We start from the raw sequence: 22581 nt of genomic DNA on the forward strand, positions 1-22581 counted from the left end.
AAATTTGATATCTAATCCACACTTTTGTATGTTGCTCTTTTTCCATTTCATTTTCAAAAAGAAAAGTATATATATAGCTATTTTAGAATCTGTTAAAGAGTGAATTCCTAAAGGATTGTTTATCTTGCCATTTTCAGAATGACATACTATCCTAATATGTATATTTGAGATGGTAAAATCCTATGTAGTATGGGGTGCATAGTATAACAACATCACATATGAAATTTGAGAGATTTCATTTTATCTTTACTAGTGAATTATGTAATGCAAAAGTAGTTTGAAAATGAGTGGAGATGTATTTTGAGAGTCATACGTTCGCCTGATAGGCTTAGGTAAAGATAAGTAGTCAATGATCATGAACAGTTTAGAGAGTCGAATGTATTGACACTTCATGGAAGGACCTCTACCTTATAGTTACAATCAATGGTCAACTTGAGCCGAAAACATGGTCACCCAAGTGTGGTAAGTGCATTGACCGGTCACAAAATGAAGAACTAACTGATGAATGTTTCCAAACACTCAATTATACACACATTTTTCGGATATTTATCTTGATTTTTGTACCTATTTATCCATATTAAAATAATAATCATGATAAGCCTCAAATCACCACGTTGCATGTTAATTAGGTTTAATTATATATAAATAAATTCATTTACTAGATAAATCTAATTACGTGTGTTTCTTGTGCATAAAATCAACAAATTGGAATCAAAATCTCAAGACAAAAGCATTTGAACCCACTTTGGAATGCCCTAATCCTTAACTCATATTCTCCTCTTTTGTCTTTTTGTGCAAAGAAAAGTGGAGGCTACTTTTAAACTCTTCGACACACATTTTATCTATAAATAGAGCCTTCATTTCTAGAGAAAGGGTCCCATCTTGGTTCTCTTATCCAAGACTCCTTTAATCTAAGGCTCTTAGCCTATTTTCTTATTTTTTGTATTTTTGTGGCGCCCCGCCAAACGCTAACACAAATCCCAATGCCAAACCTCAAGGTACTAGGTGGCACCTCGAAATTTCGGCATGGTCTCCTCTGTTTATGTTAACGTTTCACGGAACTCAAACCTGATAAACCAATTTATAACAAAACCTGTATAAAAAGCTGTAAATACAGGGAATGAACAGCGGAAGACTAATTACATCTAACATGTAAGTAGATCAGAGTGCAGAAGATTTATCAATATACAAGCTTACCAAAACACTCTCACTCTAACATAGGCCTAAACTCTCAAATCCAAAAACTACACACATCCTGGATGAAACTGATAACACTAAGGGATGTGGCCCTAGTGCTCACCAGGCAATAAATTCTGATCGTCGATCTGATCGACCGGATACTCCTCAATTACTGCCTCTACGCCTGTCTCAGTGGCTGCAAATGCTGAAACTAAAAAAATAGGAAGGAAAGGGTGAGTAACAATGGTTACCCAGTAAGTCCACAGCCAATTCCTACTAATAACCCTTCCTAGGTATGATCGAATAAAGCATACTGAACATTTTAATACATGCAAGGTTTTACAAGATAAAATACGATCAATTGGTACATATAGCCAGGGATGAGCAACTAAACAGTTTTAAAAATTACACATAACATCAATCATCCATACTCATCATACATTTTTCATTTTATGCAAATAAGATTGCCAACATTGAAATAATAGACATGCTTCTCATTTATAATTCGAAATATAACAACAGATACATACTACAAATGGTGGAGTATTGGAATTAAAGAGTTGGGATTCACGACTAGATCGCTCCCAGTCAGGACATGATATTCCCCAATAACATCGTAGTTCCTGATTTTGTGGCTGGTCGTGTCTACCACGCTTGCGGAACCATTTTTCCGGCTCAGGCTGGCCGTTTGACGTGACCGTAAGCAATGGGTCTCTTTTCGATGTGTCAGAACGTTCGACTACTACTAGATTGTTAGTGATCACTGACTAATCATCTTCGTCTATGCCTATCAGGCGTGCATGTAATTCCCAAATGACACTCCACTCGTATACGACCACCTTTACAATACACGTTCACTGGTAAAGATAAGAAAGGAATGGACCCGGATTCCAGTTGTGACTCCACTCTCATACGCGTCCCATACCACGTATGAGTTTGGTGGTCCCTACCGTACATCCCAGGATAGTGCACCCCTCCGGATGATGTGACACACTATCCCTTCAGGCATTCACAAACTCTTTAACAGCTCACAAAATAGCTACGTACATATATGATTTTTCATTTAAAACAAAAGAAAGAAATTAACAGAACAGGGTTGAGAACGGATATCCAGTTCCTACCATGCAACCGTGGCCAATCGGCCTAAAATAAATAACAGTACTCAGCGCAAGCGCTAACATAATCGGAAATAAACATGCAACCCTTTCATTAATAACCTGGATATCCTTTCACCAACCTACACACAACATACAATGTAAAATGCAGACATCACCCCGCGGGTGTGATTCTGACATTTTACCGTTCATTCCCTTTTCCCATTCTCTAAACATTCTCATTTTTCATCCTTTCAAATCAACCATTCATTTTCAATCTTTCAAAGTCATTCTTTTGGTCTTTCCATTGAAAATCACCGAAGTTTATTCAAAAACAAGGTCCCGATGATGCACGGGGCAAAAGCTGTTAAAAATAATGAAAGCTGGTGAAAATTTGGCTAAGTGTCGAAAACTCAATTTTTCAAAGTTTTCGAAATTGAAAACGGGTTTTTCGAAATGAAAGTCTCGATCATGAGATTCGACACCATATAGTTTTTGTAATCTAATTCAAAGAGACGCGAAAGTTATTTCATTTTGAAAACTTGCCGAAAACGTCGAAAAATACGTTTTGTTCTTGAAACCAAAATTCGGATTTTGATCCTTTGAGATTTGGATCTTAAAACCATTCCCATTGTTCCGAAATGGGGGGTAAAACCTTAATTTCATTAAAGAACTTAAAGTAAATGTTTTTAATGAAATGAAGGGTGAGAAATAGTGTATAAGGTCAAGCCAAGAGTTAGAGTCTGTTTTTGACTCAGAACAATGCTGTCGGCAGCAGAACCTTGTTCTGTCGGTGGAACCGATGGTTCCTGCCGACAGAAGAAAATTTTCGGTGGCAGAAGCTTCATTCTGTCGGTGGAACCGACAGAATGCCTTCGGCAGGTGCCGGTGGCACCGACCCTTCCCGCCGACAGCCTGAACCTCACTCGCGATTTTTGGGATTTTCGATCCCTTCTTTGGATCTTTGTTCCATTCTTCAAATCCCTCAATCCACCCACGAATTCAACATTTAAAATATAGATTAAACACATCAAATCCTTATTTCTAGCATGAATTTCAATTCAAATAAAGATTTCTATGATTTAAAACGAGCAACACATTTTTAACAAAATCCCTAAATGCAAATTTCAGAAATCTAAAGCTACCAATAAGAATTAGAAGTCCCTTACTTGGTTGTGAATGCCAAGGGTACAAGCTAGCACTACAAATCAGGGTTGGATGGCTCGAGAGTCGAGGTTGGGCTGACTTGGATGCCAAATAAGCAGGGGTTTGCAAGGTATCCGACAATGACGTTTTCCTTCTCCTCTAAAATGAAGTATAGACCTAGCTCCTAACTTGATGAAGTCCTCGGACGGAAGATGTGGAGGTTTACTCGAGCTACCCGGCTGGTTTTGATGGAGGATGGAGAAAACGAACAAGAATGAACAATCAAAGGTGGTGAAGTTGTAGCCCTCGTCATGGCCGACAACTTTGTCTTCTTCGTCGAGGTTCAACTCGGCTTCGTTCGGGCTAGAACTTGAAGGGAATGGGTTGAAACCCTTGGGTTGAGAAGTGGTTGCCGTTTGGTTTCCTTGGAGAAGAAGAGAAATGAAATGAAATAAAAGAAATAAGATTTCTTTTATAATAAAGCTGAGGGTATACTTGTAATTTCCCCATCATTTCTAGTTTCGATCGTAACTTAACTATTAGGACTCGGAAAACGGCAAACGAATATACCATTTCGAATAATTTTTCGATTCAGATCTAATGGTGTCATCAAATCTTTTCGATTCTCGCTCTAACGAAATTCCACTGTTTTGGGTCCCACTTAACACGAAATTCGAGGATTCTATAACTTCTCTATCCGAATTCGAATTCGGACTTGCTTACAGGCTAATGTATATATTTCGATCCTTTTGAATCTAATGACGAAGTTGATTTTTCTTGAAATTAATCATAACAATATTCGAGTATTTTACTCAAAGCCTCTCATTCGATATTTTTCTCCAAATCTCACCATTTAATTTCCTCGAGATATGAGTTGAAAATCCAGGGTGTTACAATTTTCATTTTCTAGTTATTTTCTTTTGGTTAAATAGTCTTGTAAGAAGTAGAAGAAGAAGAAGTTGTAATTTTCTCCATTAAATGAAGAAAAGTTCTTTCATCTCTTATCATCCCTCTCTTGCAATGACATTAGGCTAAGTTCCCCTCCATTGGAGAGTGGAAAAGCCTAGAGCAAGTTCTTGTGTTATTTTTAAGTTTATGCCTTTCTTTTATTTAAAATGCTTATGAATTCTCTTTAAGTTTCTTGCACATTTTATTCTTAATATAGATACTTTATGCTTAGATTAGATCAAGATAAAGTATGCTTAAATTAGATAATTTGTAGTAAAAAGTTTTCAAAGAATTCTACTTTGTTTTTGTTCCCTTATTTCATTTTATTTGCAAAACTTTCCGATCTAAGAAGCTAACACCAAGCCCTTATGATTGAGTTATAAAAAGGCTAGAGACTAGGAATTGCTCATTAACATGTTTTAGGTAGATCCACCTCCAATGGTGTTTTAATTCATAAGTTTACTTGCTTTTAATTTAATTTACTTTAGTTTATTTTCTAGCAATTTTACATCTTCTTATAAGTTCAAAAATACAAAGAAAAACAGTTTTAATTCCTTTTAGTTAATTTGAATTTTATCTTCTTAGCTTAGCTCTATTCCTCCTTTTTCTTGGGTTCGATCCCCTACTTGCCCCACAAGTAAGGTAAAACTAAGATTATTATTAACTCCGGTCAGAAGAACAACGATAGTTTCATCACTAACGGTGGAGTTTCACATTGGTATAGTATTGGAACAATTGTATCCTAACTGTAAGGTATTCAATCGTGATTGTCAATGTTCTTATCAACTATACTATCATTGCTTGTATTTAAATTTGTTAGAGATACCTTGTGAATTTTAATTTGGAATATACACAAATTGTTAAAAACGATTTTTTTTATAGTTCTAGAATAGGTTATCTTTTCCAGATCCTCCAAGGTTAGAGCTTCCTCTCCTTCACTCACCTCAATTTTCTCCCTATCTCTTGAGGTCTTCTTTAATGAGAATACCTTCCATCTGTCTTTCATTACTTTCTTCAACAGATGCTCTTTATTTCTTTGGTGTTGGGGGCATTAGGACGTTGAGAATTAATCCCCTTTTACTTCCCACACTCCCTCCTTGGTCTAAAACCTCAAAAGTTAATGGTATAAAGAGGCCGAAACCTTCATGTGATGCAAACATGATAATCTTAGGATTATATTGTAAAGGGTGGGACTATCGAATACTATAAATGGTAAGCGTGGTCGTAGGTCCAACCCTTACAGAGGGTGTGATTTCTTCCATCGATTGTGTTGTCTCTTCATTAAAACTGACCAGTGTATTGGTTAGATTTTCTATTGCTTTTGCTTTTAAACTCATCCTAGGTAGTGGTTCCATATAGAGGATATTTGGCCAAACTGACGTTATTGACCAACATCCTTTTTACCATGTGATTTTCCACTTTCAAAGTTAACATTAAGACATTGTTGGGATACATTTCTCCCCCACAACATCAGAATATGAAAACCTAACTTGATTAGGCGACTAAGTGTAAGAAGATTTGGCAACTAGATGAGCTTGAATGATCACATGGAAGATTTGTTTCAAGAATTTTTCCTTCTTCAACTAATTCCTTAGTTCCAATTTTATCGACCCTTTTACAGGTTCCATTGAGCCTTTTACAGGTTCAATCGACCCTCTATGTATTATAGTGATAACATTAGCGGGTTGGTCATTTTCTTCATACTACTATGCTTGTTGAGTATCTATTGCTTAATCTATCAACCCTGGTCTTCATACTAGTCTATAAATTCCCTTAGGTATCCATTTTTTATTAGGTCTTCAGTGAAAAACTTCAAGTTGGGACAATGCATTGCTGTATGACCATGGTTCTTATAAAACATGCAATATTCGCTTTGATCCCAGTCATGTGGGTTTCCACCTAAAGGTCTCGGTCAACTTAAAAAAATGTGTGTTAAATGATGCCCATGATCTTTTCCACTAAGGTATTGAGGGGGTAAGTTTGGAGAACACCTCCTACAAAGAAGTGGCTCCCCAATTTGTGGCTAGTGTTGTTTGTCCCCTTGCTTAGTCATTTCTCTTGTTAGTCTCGTTGAGATACTATTTTATGTCTCGAGTGCAAGCTTGGTTGGGAAACCCGAGCCAATCAATTGTTGTTGTAGAATGATATCATTGCTTGTGCTTGTGTCACTCTGGCCTTTGGGGTTACTTCAGTGAACGTCATCCAGTTGAGAATATTTCTCATCTCGGAGCAGCAACTCATTTGTGTTTTCAAGCTTCTTCTTGATCAAAGATTTGTAAAGCTTTGAAGTTTGCAGAAGCACCGAAAGTGCTTCACAAACTTTCTTAGGGGCTCTCCTACTTTCTTTTTTATGTCGAATAAAGTGTCAGCATCTCAGTCCTACTTCCTAGTTCTTGCTAATGAAGTGAGGAAAGTCTTTCCCAGATGTTAGAAAGAAGTTACCGACCTAGCTTGCAGTTGCTTGTATTAAGTAAGGGCTGCTACTTAAAGGCTAGCTGAAAAAGTTTCATAGAGTAAGGCAATGTTTCCTTCTTGTAGAATCATCACCTGTTGGTAATAAAAGACCTGTTGGTAATAAAAGAGATGGTCGATAGGGTCGGTTATACTGTCGTACATGTTAAACATTGACATGTTATAAAGTTTCTTAGTATCATTGCTTGAGGGATCTCCTCGATGAATGGTGTGGCTTGAAAGTTTTGCATAGCCAAGACTGTTGTTTGATCTACCAACATATATTTCCTCGAGGCGAGCATTTCATTAAAATATGCCTTTTATCTTTGGAGGAATTCACCTACTTCCTTTCTTCCAATAAGATTATCATTTAGCCAACTACACTATTGGTTCGTCTATAATTATCGTCCTAGCTCTAGATCTTACATTACTTCTTCGAAATGGACCTGGTTTGCTTAGGGTTGTGATCTCAAGGGATGTAGGTAGCATCCTAGAACTTCGTGCTATTCGTAAGCTCCACAAAAATCTTTCCTAAGTTTTTATTTGGCTATATACCTCATTTTTGGTCCAACTCATCTTCACACAAACCCAGGTGACTCGAAGTGGGGAAGACTTCTCTTGGAGTTAGAGTTGGTTGCACTCTCAGTTGTGTTGCCATCACTAGCCTCCTAGGGGTTGGTGACTGAACGATTTTCTATTCTTGTTGAATGGTTGTAAAATGAAGCTTTTATTGTAGGTTGGTTACCTGGGACCCTAGTTGGGCTCCTAATTGGGAGTTTAGGAGCTTTCGCATTATAATCTGAACATATGTTCTCCTTGCTTGATTAAGATCTTTTGTAATTTTCTCATCTAAATGTGAATGTTTGGAAGGGAAGATGCTTAGTTGAGGAAAATTGCTCAACCAAGTCCATTGGGATATATTGTGTGGGTCTTGAAAAGTGAGAGGTGGTGTCCAATTATTTTCTGATAGAGTATGTTTATTGCATGTGTAGACACCCCAATTTGAACGGGCCTATACTCGAAAAGGCCCAAAAATATTGATTTTTCAATAGGATTCGCCAACGGACCTCAAAGACCCAAATCACTAAAAAGTGACTTTTTGATCGAACCGATGCCCATAAGACCTCTTAATGATCTAGGAGGCCCACCGAAAGGACTCGGCCTACCCTATGCTTTCCCAATATTCACTGCACCATTTCCAAAATAAAAAATAACGAATTCTCAATAAAATTCACCGACGGGCCCTAAAAAGCCCGATTTGCCAACACATGGCATCTTGATCAAACCAATGATTTCAAAAATCACAAAAAAATAAATAAAATTAAAAAACGAGACTCGGGACGCCTACCACACCTATCTCTTTACCACTCCATCTCTGAATCCGAAAAAACGTAAGCCCACCTAAGGCCCATAAACCCTCAAATCTACAAAAACCAATTTCTCATCTTAACCCTAACCTAAACATAATCCCACACCACCTAAAATCTAAAACCAACCTACACCCTCAAAATCCATTCCAAAATAACCCTCAATCAATCCCTAAAACCTAAAACCATTTCTAAAACCCAAGCCCAATACTACAAAGCCCACAAATCATTAACCATATCCAATTCATTATCCAACCCACAACCCTAACCCATAAACCACAACCCACATCAACCAATCACTATTTTATCATCAAAAGATGACACATGTCATCATCCCATCTCACCTCCCTCATCCAACTACCTACCCCATTAATTTTCTTTAAACCTCATCTACCCACACATCAACCCATCACCTTTTCTCTCAAATCAACACATCAACCCACACCCTCCCCTAACCTACGCTCATTACTCCCTATAAACCTCCATTCTCTCAAATCAAACACCATCAACCTATACCCCCTTAACCTACTCTCATAACTCCCTAACCCCTATTCTCTCAAATCAAACACATCAACCCACATCTCCCCCTAACCTATTATCATTATACCTCCCCCTAATCTACCATCATCATTTCCTATAAACCCATCTCTACAACCTAAACCTACACCCATCCTCTCAAATCAAACACTCAATCTCTCCCATCAATTAAATCCAAACCCTTAACATCCACACATCTTGCCACATGTCACCATCTCCCTTACCCTCCCAACCACCCTCTTACACCCTCCATTCTCTTAAACTAAACACCATCCAATCAACCAACCACCCTCTTAAACACTCATCATCTCACCTCACCAAACACTTCACCCAAATGGTTTGGATAAGATCCAAACCATTTGGATCAAAACCTCACCCATTTTCACTCATTACAAAATTACCCTCAATCCCACTCTAAATTTCACACCCCCCACTTTTAAAACCTATGTCATTCTCTACTCTCCCAACCTCTCACCCCATTATACCCCCAAAATACCTTCCGAACATCTATAAAAACCCCCCTCCTCTTCCTAAAAATGGTTCCCAACTCTCACAAAAAAAATGTCTTACTAAATCTCACAAACTACTCTCAACTCTCTACTCATCTCTTCTTTACTCTTTCACACTAATCTAAAAAGAGTTATACTCTCTTGACTCATTAAGGACTCAACTCAAGAAGACATTGAAGAAGAAGAAAAACAAGGTAAAAAAGGGATGAAGCATCAAGGTGGGTCAAAGAACAAATTTCTCCCCTCTCTTCCTCCCTCTCCTACTACCCCCTTTCCCCTTCATTTTATTTTTATGATTTAGAATGAATGGACCCCAAGGCTAAAGGTTCGTAAGGGTCATTTTCATCAATGAAATGACCCTATGATCAAGCCAAAAATGAATCCCTATCTAGGGTACAAAATGCACACACATGGCACTTTATTTTTCAAAATTTTAAATCAAAATGACCGAGTTATTTGAGGTTACCGCCATGTGGCAGGGAGAAAAGGGTGCCTAACACCTTCCCTTTTCTCCAACCGAGCCGTTTACCCGAATCTCAAAGTTTGATCACCCCTATGCATCGTGAGTCATTAAAAAATGTCAAAAATGTCATTTTTGAAAAATGTACATCGGGTGACCATTCACACCCACTTACAACATGAATGGTGGCGACTCCAAATCATCGTAGATGTGGCTGTTGTAATGACGAAAACCATGTATCTACAGCATGCTTGTGGGGTGATAATCTTAGAAAGAAACTCGTTTCCCATAGGCGATGCAAAAAAGTGTAGAGATTTTTTAGGCCTTTCACTCCTCGTGATGAACCATGGTGCTGATGATGGTGATCATGATCTTGATCAGGTCAATAATGTAAGGAGTTTTTCTCCACACCTCCTTTTACTTAGAACAATAAAAGGTAAAATGAAGAAGGATTTTGAGGCCCTAGTTTGGTACCCGCCAAAGATCTTTCGATGTTTTGTTATAAAAGATGTAGATAAAAAAAATTAAGGTTTGAAAAATAGGAAAAAGATGAACAATGATGTTGCAAGGAGGTTTTCACTTTTTGTGTTACTTAGATCGAATTTTTCTCTATCCCATGTTGCTTTTGGGTGAAGATCTTATAGTCGAAACTTCAAGAAAGGTGTTACCACTTGACTGGTCTTGATCGGATACCACCTAGGCTGATAGCTGGATGGGGGCTTCTGACTTCCTTTGGAAGTTGTGCCACCATGCCTCATTAATAATCTTAACCCAGTTTGATTAGTAGTGTCTCAGTCTCATTAATATTGAGTTAGTGAGATTTCACTTTTTGGGGATGGGTGGGCCAGAGGATGTCTCAATCACTCTTATTTTAATAGGCACTCTAGATCTCGCATTAAGTGAGGGAATTTTTGCGTGGAAGAGCTCATATCAAATTTAATCTCTTGTCTTATTAGGGAATGGACTTTGGGTTTGAGTTGCGATCTTGCCAACCTAATAGACCCTTTAAACTGAGAAAGCTCACTCATTAGGCTCATGTTTGCTTTAGTGAATTTGGTCCAAACCCCACTTGTTGCCGTCACCTTCATTATGGTGTTGCACTGTACATCTTCAACCCTAACTCTCATCTCGGTCTGTAGCACTCCAAGTGACTCCGTTAACTCTCCTCGGTGCGAGAGCATTAGTCCATTGTCCTTCCATAGCATCGAAGGAAGTGGTGACTATGCCCACAATGCTCGATTCATACCGTACTTTATGTCCCTATGCCAAGAGGAATAATCTTTACTCCCTTCTCGTGATAACCTATTTGGATCGAGGCAAAAAGTTTGATCATTTCCTATTTATTGATTTGACTTGAGGTTTTGACTCATCAATTTTTAATGGGCCCCACTCATTCTTCTATGACACGTGTTCCCATTGTGTTGTGTGGCATGACTGAAATGGTCTCCATATTCACTTAAAAATAAAGGGTTTATTTAAAAAGAAAGGCATTTTGGTCATTTATGATAGTCTCTTTTGTGAAATTGAATTTTGAAAGCCAACGGAGGTATCTCTAATTTTAATCAAAATCCGGGAGTGCTTCAAAATTACCTTATTATAGAGTGGGCTTGTTCTGCTGTGTATTTGGCTTTTCAGTTTTCACTCATCCTAAAAAGCTTACAAAAGGAAAAGTCAAAAGATAAAAAATGAAGCTTTTTAGAGTGGTGGAGAGTCATATTATATTGGATGGGTAATATAGAGTTGTACTAGTTTCTAGGGAATGTGCTTAAATTCTCTTCTATTTATTTACGCTCACAATACCACCTACAATTCTCATCAATTTCTTTTTAACATTATACCCCCTCCCACTCTCTCTCTCTCTCTCTTATCTTTCTCTTCTTTCCTTGAAATCAACAACCATCTATCATATCAAACTCCAATTTCAGAGAAGTAATGGCCACTACTAAAGCCCCCACAAACTTGCTCTTACTCTTCTTCACCTCCATACTTGCTACCTTATTCATCCAAGGTCACACTCAAGACACCTCTGTGTTTTTTGCTCTTCAATTTCTATTGTTTTCTACTGAATTAACTTCTACATCTTGTCATCTTCAATTAAAAAACCAAGGAGTTTTTTCTAGACTAATTTTTATCTTGCTTTGGGTATGTTAGGAATTTCATAGTTCTCCTTAACTTCATTCTTTATTTAACCGTTAATTTTAAAAAGCTTATGAAGTGGTGCAGGTTTTGCAACTCAAGTAGTTCTTCCTCATCATCAAAGGGCCTTTGATTCCTTTCAATCACTACTACCTCAATGGAATTTGCAGGTGAAAAGTTGTAAGAATTTCTTATAAAATAAGAAACCCATTGTATAATTCTATCTTTAAAACAGTATTTTTAATTTTTAATTTTTTCTCTGGTGGGTACAGGGTGCTAGTGTTGGATGGAGGAACAAAAATTCAAGGAGAATGTTGATTGGATCAACGGCTCCAACGTGCACTTACAACGAATGTAGAGGGTGCAAGTTCAAGTGCAGAGCTGAGCAGATTCCAGTTGATGCCAATGACCCCATTAACAGTGCTTACCACTACAAATGTGTGTGTCATAGGTAAATTATCAATGAGATTGATTATTCTTGAGCTATGAAAATGTAAGGAGAAAAAAAAGGAATGAGAGGGTGAGGTTTTGATAAGCATTTTGTAACCACCCATATATGATATCAAGTAGAATAACTTGAGGATTCTCTCTCTCTCTCTCTCTCTGTCTCAGCTTTAGTTAATATATTTGTAGAGGCAGTAAAATTGGAGTCTTAAAGAATTGTAATTTATGATTATATAGATTGAGAATGAGAAATGGTGTGGATTACCATGGGGATATATCTTTTTATTTTATTTTAAGGAAATTACTAAAACAGCTAGGTATTTTGTTAAAATTACTGTATCAGTCATGCTTTTTTAATATTTACGAAAACAGTTATATACCCAATTTATGTTCATTATATAAACAATTTGATGAATTTACTTTTATATCATTGAGTTGAATGTAGGTCCGCAGGAAAGGTAAATAAATAAAGGGTTAGAATCAGATGACAATGTTTATTTGACAATCGAGTTGACAATCATTTCTCCAACATGGGTTACCAGTTTTGTAATGGGCTGAATTTTGTAAGGGTGATGTAAAAAGTTTTGAGATCAATCTCACAGAAAATTCTGAAACTTCTAGTCATGTCAAAGTGGAACACATGTTGAAGAATTATGGACCATTAATTTTTATAATTAACTAATTAGTTACTTTTGGTAGGTCTAGAAGTTTCAAGAAGGATTGATTTTTTGTGAATATGATCTTCTTGTCATAGTGGTAATTTTCACAATAATTCATCCTATTCTAAAAATTTTAACCTTTAAAGGATAAATCATTGTCAATTGGATTGTCAAATATCATTGTCACCTGATAACGACTCATAAGTAAGAATATCAAATGTGAGACTACTAGGTGCATTGGTTAGGGCATCCCTCCAAAAAATGAGAGGTCTTAAGTTCAAACTCCCTCGTTGGCCATCCGATATGTGTGTTGGTAGGTTATTGCATGTACGGGGGATTTGGGTGAGATATGGTGATCTAGGAGTTGTTCGCATTTGCTAGTTGGGCCTATGGATCCGGAACCCATCATCAAAAAGTAAAAATAAAAAACTGAGATACTTCAACATATAACTGATTTGGTAAAAATAAATAGTTAATAAATTGAGTGTAATATTTTATTAATTATTACAAAACATGAATGGTTTAGAAATTTTGTAAAGTAACGTTTAGAAATTTTGTAAAGTAACATGACCATTTTCTAAAAACACATTTTTCATTTCCTGTAATAGAGAAAAGTGTAGAGCTGGGAGCAAAACAGAAAATTTTCCATTTTTGGATACAGAAAATTTGATACGCTTGGACTCCTAACCACTCCTTTAATAATAATAATAATAATAATAAATAAATAAATAAAAGGAGAGTGTGAAATGTGGGTATCAAGGTGGGCCACCCTTGTGTTCGGCTCAACAATTTCTGGATCTACCTACCACAAATTAATCTCATTGTTGATTTCCATCCCGTTGAGAGAAAAGCCTTCTCTTTATTGGGCTTATCTTCTTATTGTAGCACATTAATACACATTCCTGGTCAGGGGAAACTTACTCCATTCGTAGAAATAAATATTGGTCAAATTTGAATGTAAAAAAATACATGAAATTACATTCTTTAAAAATAATTTTGAATTTGAATCTCTCATCATGCCCATTGATGTACGCTTTTAGTATCGTATTGGAATTTTACCATTGTTTTTTGTTTTTTTATTTTTTTAATGAGTACTAGAGATGTTATACATTGTGAAGGAGGTGTGTAAGATATCCCATATCATGATTCATTAAGGTCAAAATTATATTCATGCCAAATGAAATTGGGTTAGATGATCTTCTATTAGTTAGAATATACTTCTAATTAGGAATTTAAATATATATATAATTCTTCATATGAACACAACGAAGTTCTAGTAATCTAATCCCACAATCTTGGAGTTGTTAATGTGCACCAGTCTTTCTTCAAAAGACCATGGTGTCAATTTGATATGCACATTTTACTATTGTCTATACATTTAGAGTGGTTACTTTGGAAAATCTTGCATGGAAGTCCGTTGCCCATCAACTCCACACTTGATTATTGATTGGTTTTACGTGCATCAACTTCGACTTTGAATCCCCTTTGGTATCCATTAGGAGAACATTTTCAACTCTCTCTCAATTAGATTTGATCAGATTTGTACTATATATAGATGTCTCAACGTGTCACTTCTACGATTAAAATACGATAGGTCTACTTTCACAGTTGAAATTATAAAAAGATTATAAGTACGAATCCAAGTTGGTATATATCAACCAATCAAAAATCATTGAATTTAATGTTATCCTCACACTTCATTCTTTGACGTTTAATCAGTGAAAAGGCCAACATCATCTTTACGAATTTAAGGTCATCTCTTCTTATAATGCATTGTCCAAGATTGGAATTGGGAAAACTAACACAATGTGAAAAAAAAACCCAAATTTGATGGTCCTAGGCTGTCAAATTTCATAAAATTCGACAAACCAAGTGGTCGAATTGGAGTCAAAATTTTCATTGTCAAATTTATTTTTTTGAAGGATTGAAACTGTCAAATTAGTGAAGGATGGGAGAAATTCGATAGCTCTAAGCATCAAATCTGGGAACATCAAGAATTTCGACGGTCCTAAACCGTCAAAATTCAATTTCTAAAATTCATGGGCCTTGGCCCGTCAAATTTTTCTGTCGAATTTTTCAATTTTCACATAATCTAATTAAATTTTATCTAAGCTAGCACACCCCAAACTATTAAAATAATATTAAACTTTAAATTTTTTTGTGTTCCCAAGTTAATAAGCAACTCGCGATTTAATCATAAAATTGGCAATTTTATTGTGAAGTTCAAAAAAATCATGATTAATTATGATTTAGTCGGTGATGAAGAAAAAGTCTCAATTTAATCTTAACTTTGGCAATAAGTTGTCAAATTTGATGACTATTGTAGAGAAAAATAACCATGCAATATCTAAGTTAAACACGTGTCTAGGCTGGTTAAGTGGTATCATACGTAGATAGGGCAGGTCAAAGTAGAGATCTCCCTAACCTGGCTACAAGGGTAGCACATCACTAAATAAGACCTAATCTACCAAGCATGATAGACCTGGTCAAAGATTATCCATAATCCTGATATACGCACGTCAAGCCCAAAGATCTCCCCAGTATAGTATATCCAATTCAGAAGATTCTCATTTGTTTCTAGATCTTAAAAATCAAGGGATTCCCCGGGATCACCTCCCGTGAGAGGGAAAAACCCTGATTCACAGCAATGATCCATAAATAGCACGATTAGCACATAAGAAATAATTTTTTGACGGATTGGAGGTCTAACCAGTTCTTTAGACTATTCTTCTGCTTCTCTAACATGAACGTCAGAGAGTTTTTGGTAGGTACCACGTCAACACAAGGAGAGAGGTGGTAGGAACGACTTTAGATTTGTGAGGCAGAGTTCATCAGCATTATTCACCACATTTTGACCACACAAAACTAGCGCCATCTGTGGGAAAATCAATAGCATATTAATTCCAGTTGAAACAATGATGAGATCTACAATAACCACCGTAGTCCATGCACCCCCATCCATGGCACCTGTCGCTGATGCTCAACTCTTAGTAATGCTAGAAGTCATGAGGAAGTAGTAGGAAGATATGAAAAAGAAGATGGATGTTAGTCAAACAGAATCGGAATCTAAGTCAGCATCTCGAGAACCAACAGCTAGCGAGACAAGATTTCCCATTGAGAGATCCTCAGCCTCATGCTGAAAATGATCGCACTTCGAATACAAAAGGAAAACTTAACCATTGATTTCCACGAGAGAAGAAGGGATAGAAGTTGCAACTGCAACTACTCGAGCAGAACCTACAATGGATCTGACTCGAGAGGGGATCAGAGAGATGATCAGGAGATGATGAAGAGTGCTGATTTTGGCATAATGGCAACACAAGCTATCAAGGGAATTTAGAAATCCCCCCTTACAACGGAGATCTTGATCAAAGAAATTCAGAAAAACTTTATGCTACCACACTTCACTTTTACTTAGGGGCAAAAGACCCGATATAACATCTTTTCCACTTTCTAGTAGATGCTTGCCTTGTGGGAAGGAAACGAAGATTGATGTGCAAACTGTTCCATTTTAATGTACAAGGGAACACATTAACATGGTTCTACAAGTTTCAATGTGGATCAATAGTTTCTTTCGAGGAGCTTTGTACTACCTTTGTAACACGTTACATTGGCAATAGAAAGAGTGGCGAAGACATAGATGCACTACTCAACATGAGGATGTAGTCTAAGGAAAGCCTCAGAGTGTTTATTCAGGGATTTAGGAAAGAAGCAATGTCCCTAAAGAGTTGTGATGAGAAAATGACAATGGTGGCATTTAGAAATTCTTTGCCATCTAGCTTAGGGTTGTATAAGTCTCTTGTGAAAAAGAAACTAAAAACATTAAGTGAGCTATTCGAAAGAGTGAAAAAATGTATTTTCTTGGAAGATGATCCCTAGAATTTGATCGGGAAGAGCAAGGTAATACACACTATGGTGAAGCCTAGCAAGTAGCATTAGCTAAAATAGTAGAGCAGAGAAAAGCCACTCGAGCAGGACAGAGAACGGAGAAGAGAGGGGCATATCTTTCTATGCCCCCTAGTGAGATTTTACCACTCATCGTGAATATGCCTTATTTTAAATGGATAACAGTATTTCCTCGAGATCAGATAAATCGAGTTTAACGACACTGTGAGTATCGTAAGGTATAGGTACACACCACCAATAGGTGCTAGGTCTTGAGAAGGTTTTTACAAAGGTTGGCAAAGTAAGACAGACTAAAATACCTACTCAGACGACAGAAGAAGTATCCACCCCAAGATAGGAATCAAAGGTCTGATCAGCTATCTGTTGAAGAGCATGATAGAAGGGCAGCAATGATACATGTTGTCATAAAGTAGAGAGTATAAGATCAGGCCAGACTAGGGCTAGTGAAATAATCAAGAGACAACTAGCAGATCACCTTACTCACGTCTACACAGCAAAAAGTGGGCCTACAAAGCAAATAAAACCTTGAAGAGAGTAGACCGTGGATTTCACTGATAAAGACCTGGAGGGAGTAGTAAGGCCCCATTACAATGCACTAGTGGTAACCCTCTAGGTGGGCACCTTCACTTTCAAGAGGGTGCTGATCGATAACAATAGTTTTTTCGACATTCTATATACTTTGACTTTTCTAAAGATGGGTCTTAGCAGAAACGTGCTAACCCAAGTAGGAACACCTTTGATTGGATTTGATGGGAGAACAGACCAATCCTGGGGGGAGGTAGTCTTGCCCGTGCAGGCAGGGCTAACAACCTTGATGACTAGATTCATGATTGTCAAAGCAATGTCCTCATACAATGCCATCTTGGCAAGTGGTGGGCACATGAGATGAGGGTCATTCCTTCATCGTACTACCAAGTCATGAAGTTCCCAACGTCGCAAGAGATATGGAATATATGAGAAGATTAGGTGACTGCCCAGGTGTGTATGCTAGACAAGGAGGAGCTCTCCAAAGATAAGGTTTAGCAATAGTAGTTACAATGGGGGAAAATCGAGCCTGGAGAATCTCCATGCTTAGAGAATTCCAGATGGTAGATGTAGGGGAAGGTAGAAAAATCGGAATACGATCAGAACTGGCATCAGAAGAGCTGAAAGAGCTAACAGACTGCCTAACAAGGAATCGGGATGTTTTTGCCTAGTTCATAGAGGAGATGGTGGGGATCAGCCTAGAAGTGTTCTACTATCACTTGAATGTGGAATCAACTATCAAGCAGGTAAAATAAAAGTCAAGGAGATTAGCGTCACGGTTCAGAGAAACAATAAATAAAGATATGAGCAAGCTGACTAGAGTAGGGTTCATCAGGGAAGTGCAGTTTCCTGATTGGACAGGGAATATCATAGTAGTGCCGAAGAAGAATGGAAAAGTTCAAGTTTGTACTGACTTTATAAATCTAAACAAGGCTTGCTTTAAGGATAGTTTTCCAATGCCGAGGATAAATTAACTGGTGGATGCGACTACAGGCCACAAAACACTGTCCTTCATGGATGGCTATTTTGGCTACAATCATATGCAGCTTTACCCAACAGATCAAGAAAATACATCTTTCATCACTGAGCAAGGGCTCTACTACTACAAAGTTATGCCCTTTGGGTTAAAAAATGTATGGGCGACTTATCAAAGGATAGAAACAGAACTCTTCAAGGATTTGTTAGGAAAGATTACAAAAGTTTATATTGATGGCTTGCTGGCAAAGAATAAGAAGAAGGAAAATCACATCGCTGATCTAAAAAAGGTATTTTCTCGAGTAAGAAAAGTTGGGATGAAGCTCAATCTGGAGAAGTGCACTTTCACGTTAACTTCGAAGATGTTCTTGGGCTACCTGGTCACGTAAAGAGGTATCAAAGTCAATCCATACTAGATTAGAACACTGTTAGAAATGCCCTCCCCAAAAATGCATAAACAAGTCCAAAAGTTAGCAAGAAGAGTAATAGCCCTTAATCAATTCATTCCTAGATCTTTAGATGAATACAGGCCATTATACCAGTTGTAGTGGAAAAATACCAAGTTTGAGTAGACAAAGAAGTGTGAGCAAGCCTTTATAGAGCTAAAAAAATATTTGGGTAGACCGCATATACTCTCCAAACTAGAAGTAGGAGAGAAACTAAGATTGTAACTAGCTATTTTGGAATGGGTACTCAGTTTAGTCTTGGTCAAGGTTGGAACAGCAGTAGAGCAGCCTATTTATTTCTTGAACAAGACCTTCACCGATGCCGAAACACACTATTTCAAACTTAATAAAATGGGATTAGCTCTAGTTTACACAACGTTGCAGCTAAGACCGTATTTCTAGGCTTACCGAGTATAACTCATCACAAAATACCCCTTAAAATCTATCTTGGGAAAGATAGAGGGATCGAGTAGGAAGGAAAATAGATTGTACAACTAGTAGAATTCAGACTTGAATATAAGCCTAGAGTTTGGCTAAAAAGCTAAACAATAGCAGATTTCTTTGCAGACTTTTCAGTGGAGGAAAAAGTAGATCTGTTAGTAGAAGAACTGGAATATGTTAAAAAAACACAAGAAACAAACAACTATCCAGGGTAGAGAGTCTACGTAGATAGAGCTTCAAATCTAAAAGGATCAGGAATAGGAGTGGTGCTGATCACTCCTAATGGTTCCAAGATAGAAAATACGGTCAAATTGGGATCCAGGGCATCAAATAATGAAATAGAATATAGGGCAATGTTGTTTGACCTCATTTATTGGTAGGGCTGGGGATAACCAAGGAAACAGTCTACGGTGACTTGCAACTAGTAGTTAACCATATCAATGGCACATTTGAAGCATGAGATCCTAGGATGTAGCTCTATTTGGAGAAAATCAGATTTTCCATACATCGAGCTAGGAAAGTCAGAATAGAGCACATACTGTGGATAAACAATAGGCATGCAGACACCTTGGCTTTCATAGCCTCAATGTTGGCAGGATAAGACAAGAGAGAACTACCATTGGACTACCAAGAAAGACCTATGATAAATGAATCGAAATTGGTTAGTATGATAGTTATAGTAGGAGATCAATAGTGAATGAACCCAATCCTCGCCTTACTACAGCTAGGAGAGCTGCCCGAAGATCCTAAGGAGGCAAGATGATTTAAGAGCAGGGTAGAGAGATATATTATCATGAATGGGATTCATGGGATTCTGTATAGGAAGTCAGTAAGAGGTCCACTCTTACGTTGCCTAACGCTAGAGGAAGCAAAAAACGTTTTGAGCGAGATCTATGAAAGGAATTGTGGGAATCACTAAGGGGTAAAGTCTTTTGCCCAAAAGGTACTCTCCCAGGGGTATTTCTGGCCGTATTTGCAAAAAGGCGTAGCTCTGCATATCAAGCATTGTGACAGTTACCAAAGACATGGGAGGATAATCTGATAAGCAGTAGTGCAGCTCAATTCTCTCATTAGGCCTTGGCCATTTGTATAGTGGGGAATTGATCCAATAGGCATGTTGCCCAAGGCTCCATGTAACCTAACTTTTCTGTTGGTAGCTACAAATTATTTCATCAAGTAGGCGAAAACACTCCCTTTAGTCAGAATATGCCAGTAGATAGTTTAGAAGTTCCTATGGAAGAATATAATCTGTCGATTTGGTTTGCCACGTACTATAGTCTCGGACAATGGGAGACAATTTGTAAGAGAGTAGATCAAAGATTTTTGCAGAGGGCACGGGATAACGCAGTTATTTTCCACGCCACAATATCCATAGGGTAAGGGACAAGCTGAAGCTACAACAAGCTCCTAATAGACAAGCTAAAGAAGATGGCAAAGCAAAAAGCTGGTCGGGATCCTATTCTATCACGAGTTCAAGAGCATTGAAAACGGATTCTGCCTGGATCCAGGCCTATGTAGGTTTTTTCTGCCTTAATTAGTAGAGTAAGAAACTAGTCAAGGTCCTACTCTATGACGAGTACAACAACACCAAATATGGACCCTACCTGGTTCTTAGTCTGCTTGGGTCTTCTCTACCTTAATTGGCAGAGTAAGAAGTTGGTCGAGGCGCTACTTTGGCATGAGTAATTTAACACTGAGTTGGGCTCATTTTAAAGTCCGGTCCTCGTAGCTCTCCTCTACTTTAACCAGTAGACCAAAGAACTCAACAACCATGCTAGGTCTTGAGTTACAAAGCACAAAGATTTATTTAGTAGAAGAAAGATTTGTCTAGCAGAAGAATAGATCCTCGAAAACATTTACCTATGGATAGGAGAAAGGTTGCCGAAAGACTGCAGTTTGTCTTAGAATAAAAAAAAGAGTGTTGAAAAATAACCATTTCAAGAACAAAGAAATAGAGTTAGAACCTTCTTGAAGGATAGTAACTCAAAAGTATCTCCCCAAATTTTTTATGAAAAGGTTCCACCTAAGTAAAATTTACATATGGTAGAACCTGGGGGGAAGAGGTAGTAAATATAAGTAATTCAATAATTGAATGTGCAGAGCAAATAGTGCGAATAGAGTTCATATAGAAGAAAAATTAGTAATTGGCTAATAGAGTTCACATAGAAGACAGATTAACAGTTGGGTTAAATAATGCAAAGGAAAAAATCTATTGAAATCTTTAAGTAAAGCATAATGTTGAAATTTATGCTAAATGTAAAAAAACAATTCAGTAGTTGGGTGTGCAGTGCAAATAGTGTGGAAAAGCAGAGTCCATATTGATGGTAGAATAACTATGTATTTAAAAAAAATTGTTCATTAACAACAAAAAGAGTACAACAGAAGTCCCAAAGATGGGAGAGTACAAAGAATAACAACAAAAACATAATACAATTGAAACCAAGGAGAAGATCTTTATTCGGTGGCAGATGGCTAACTAGTAGAAAGTGAAGTTTCAGCAACAGGATTTGGAGGGTCGACCACCTCGTCTTGATCAACGTCAATAATAGAGGCAGGAAACAGGGTAGGAGGCAAGTCAGGAGGTAGGACAAGAGGTAAATCCCTGGCCTGAGTAGGTGAATTGGTCGTTCTGGCTTGGTCCAATTCTATGGTACACCTAGCCTCTATGAGCTTACCAGGGACTAGTCCATGGAAGTAACAGGGTTCCCCTCTTCATCTAACTGGAAGGGTGGGACTCAAACATAATCACTAGACCAGCTACAAATCACCTTGATAGGAAGATCAGTAGGACCTTCATCCTCTTTGTCTTCTTCATCCTCCTCCTCCTTCTCATATTGAAGCCAATCAGCATCAAAGCCTTCATGATCAGCCTTAGAATAGGTTTCTTCTACTAACTGAGAATATTGGGTTTATAGTTGTCCCAACAGTCTCTTGGTCTCAGCCTCATCTTCCTTGGCCTAAGCTGTCCTAGCCATCTCGATATTAGTCCTAAAGAAGCTTAGCTCAAGTTCTTACTGTTGTACCTTCTCTCACAGATCCGCTAGCTCAGCATCCCTCCTTTGTATTCTTTCATTGTAGCTGGCCAGTTCCAATTGAAGAACACCCTAGAGATCAGTCAACTTCTTATTGGTGGCCTCCAATTCTAAGTTTTCCTTGGAAAATAGGGCCACATTAGCTTCCATCTCCTTTCTAGCCTCCTAAGAAAATTGGCAAAAAGAAATTAGCTTAGCTTGGAGCAAAGAGATTTTTTCTTCATACTTCCTAGTTAAAACAATCAATCGGCTAGTCCTGATCCTCACGTCATTTCAGAAAGACCAAGGTTCCATAGACGTTGGCCTATGAGAAGAGTAAAATAGTT

At 37.6% G+C, this 22581-nt stretch overlaps 1 protein-coding gene across 1 annotated transcript; it reads left to right on the top strand.

The window, feature by feature from the left end:
* Positions 1 to 11437: 11437 nt before the first annotated feature.
* Positions 11438 to 12544, top strand: STOMAGEN (stomagen). The gene is made up of 3 exons (XM_086428736.1): positions 11438 to 11699; positions 11915 to 11997; positions 12100 to 12544. Exons 1-3 carry the CDS (start codon positions 11624 to 11626, stop codon positions 12280 to 12282), a joined length of 342 nt encoding a protein of 113 aa, XP_086284862.1. The 5' UTR covers positions 11438 to 11623; the 3' UTR covers positions 12283 to 12544.
* The last annotated feature ends 10037 nt before the right edge of the window (positions 12545 to 22581 follow it).

Source organism: Akebia trifoliata, chromosome 16, assembly GCF_017979445.1.
Source record: "Akebia trifoliata isolate Shusen 1 chromosome 16, ASM1797944v1, whole genome shotgun sequence".
Taxonomy (NCBI): Eukaryota; Viridiplantae; Streptophyta; class Magnoliopsida; order Ranunculales; family Lardizabalaceae; genus Akebia; species Akebia trifoliata.

Coding starts and splice junctions, on each gene's coding strand:
- STOMAGEN (XM_086428736.1), top strand. CDS start 11,624: ATGGCCACTACTAAAGCCCCCACAAACTTGCTCTTACTCTTCTTCACC. Junction 11,700..11,914: donor TGCTACCTTATTCATCCAAG/GTCACACTCAAG, acceptor GAAGTGGTGCAG/GTTTTGCAACTCAAGTAGTT. Junction 11,998..12,099: donor TACCTCAATGGAATTTGCAG/GTGAAAAGTTGT, acceptor TGGTGGGTACAG/GGTGCTAGTGTTGGATGGAG.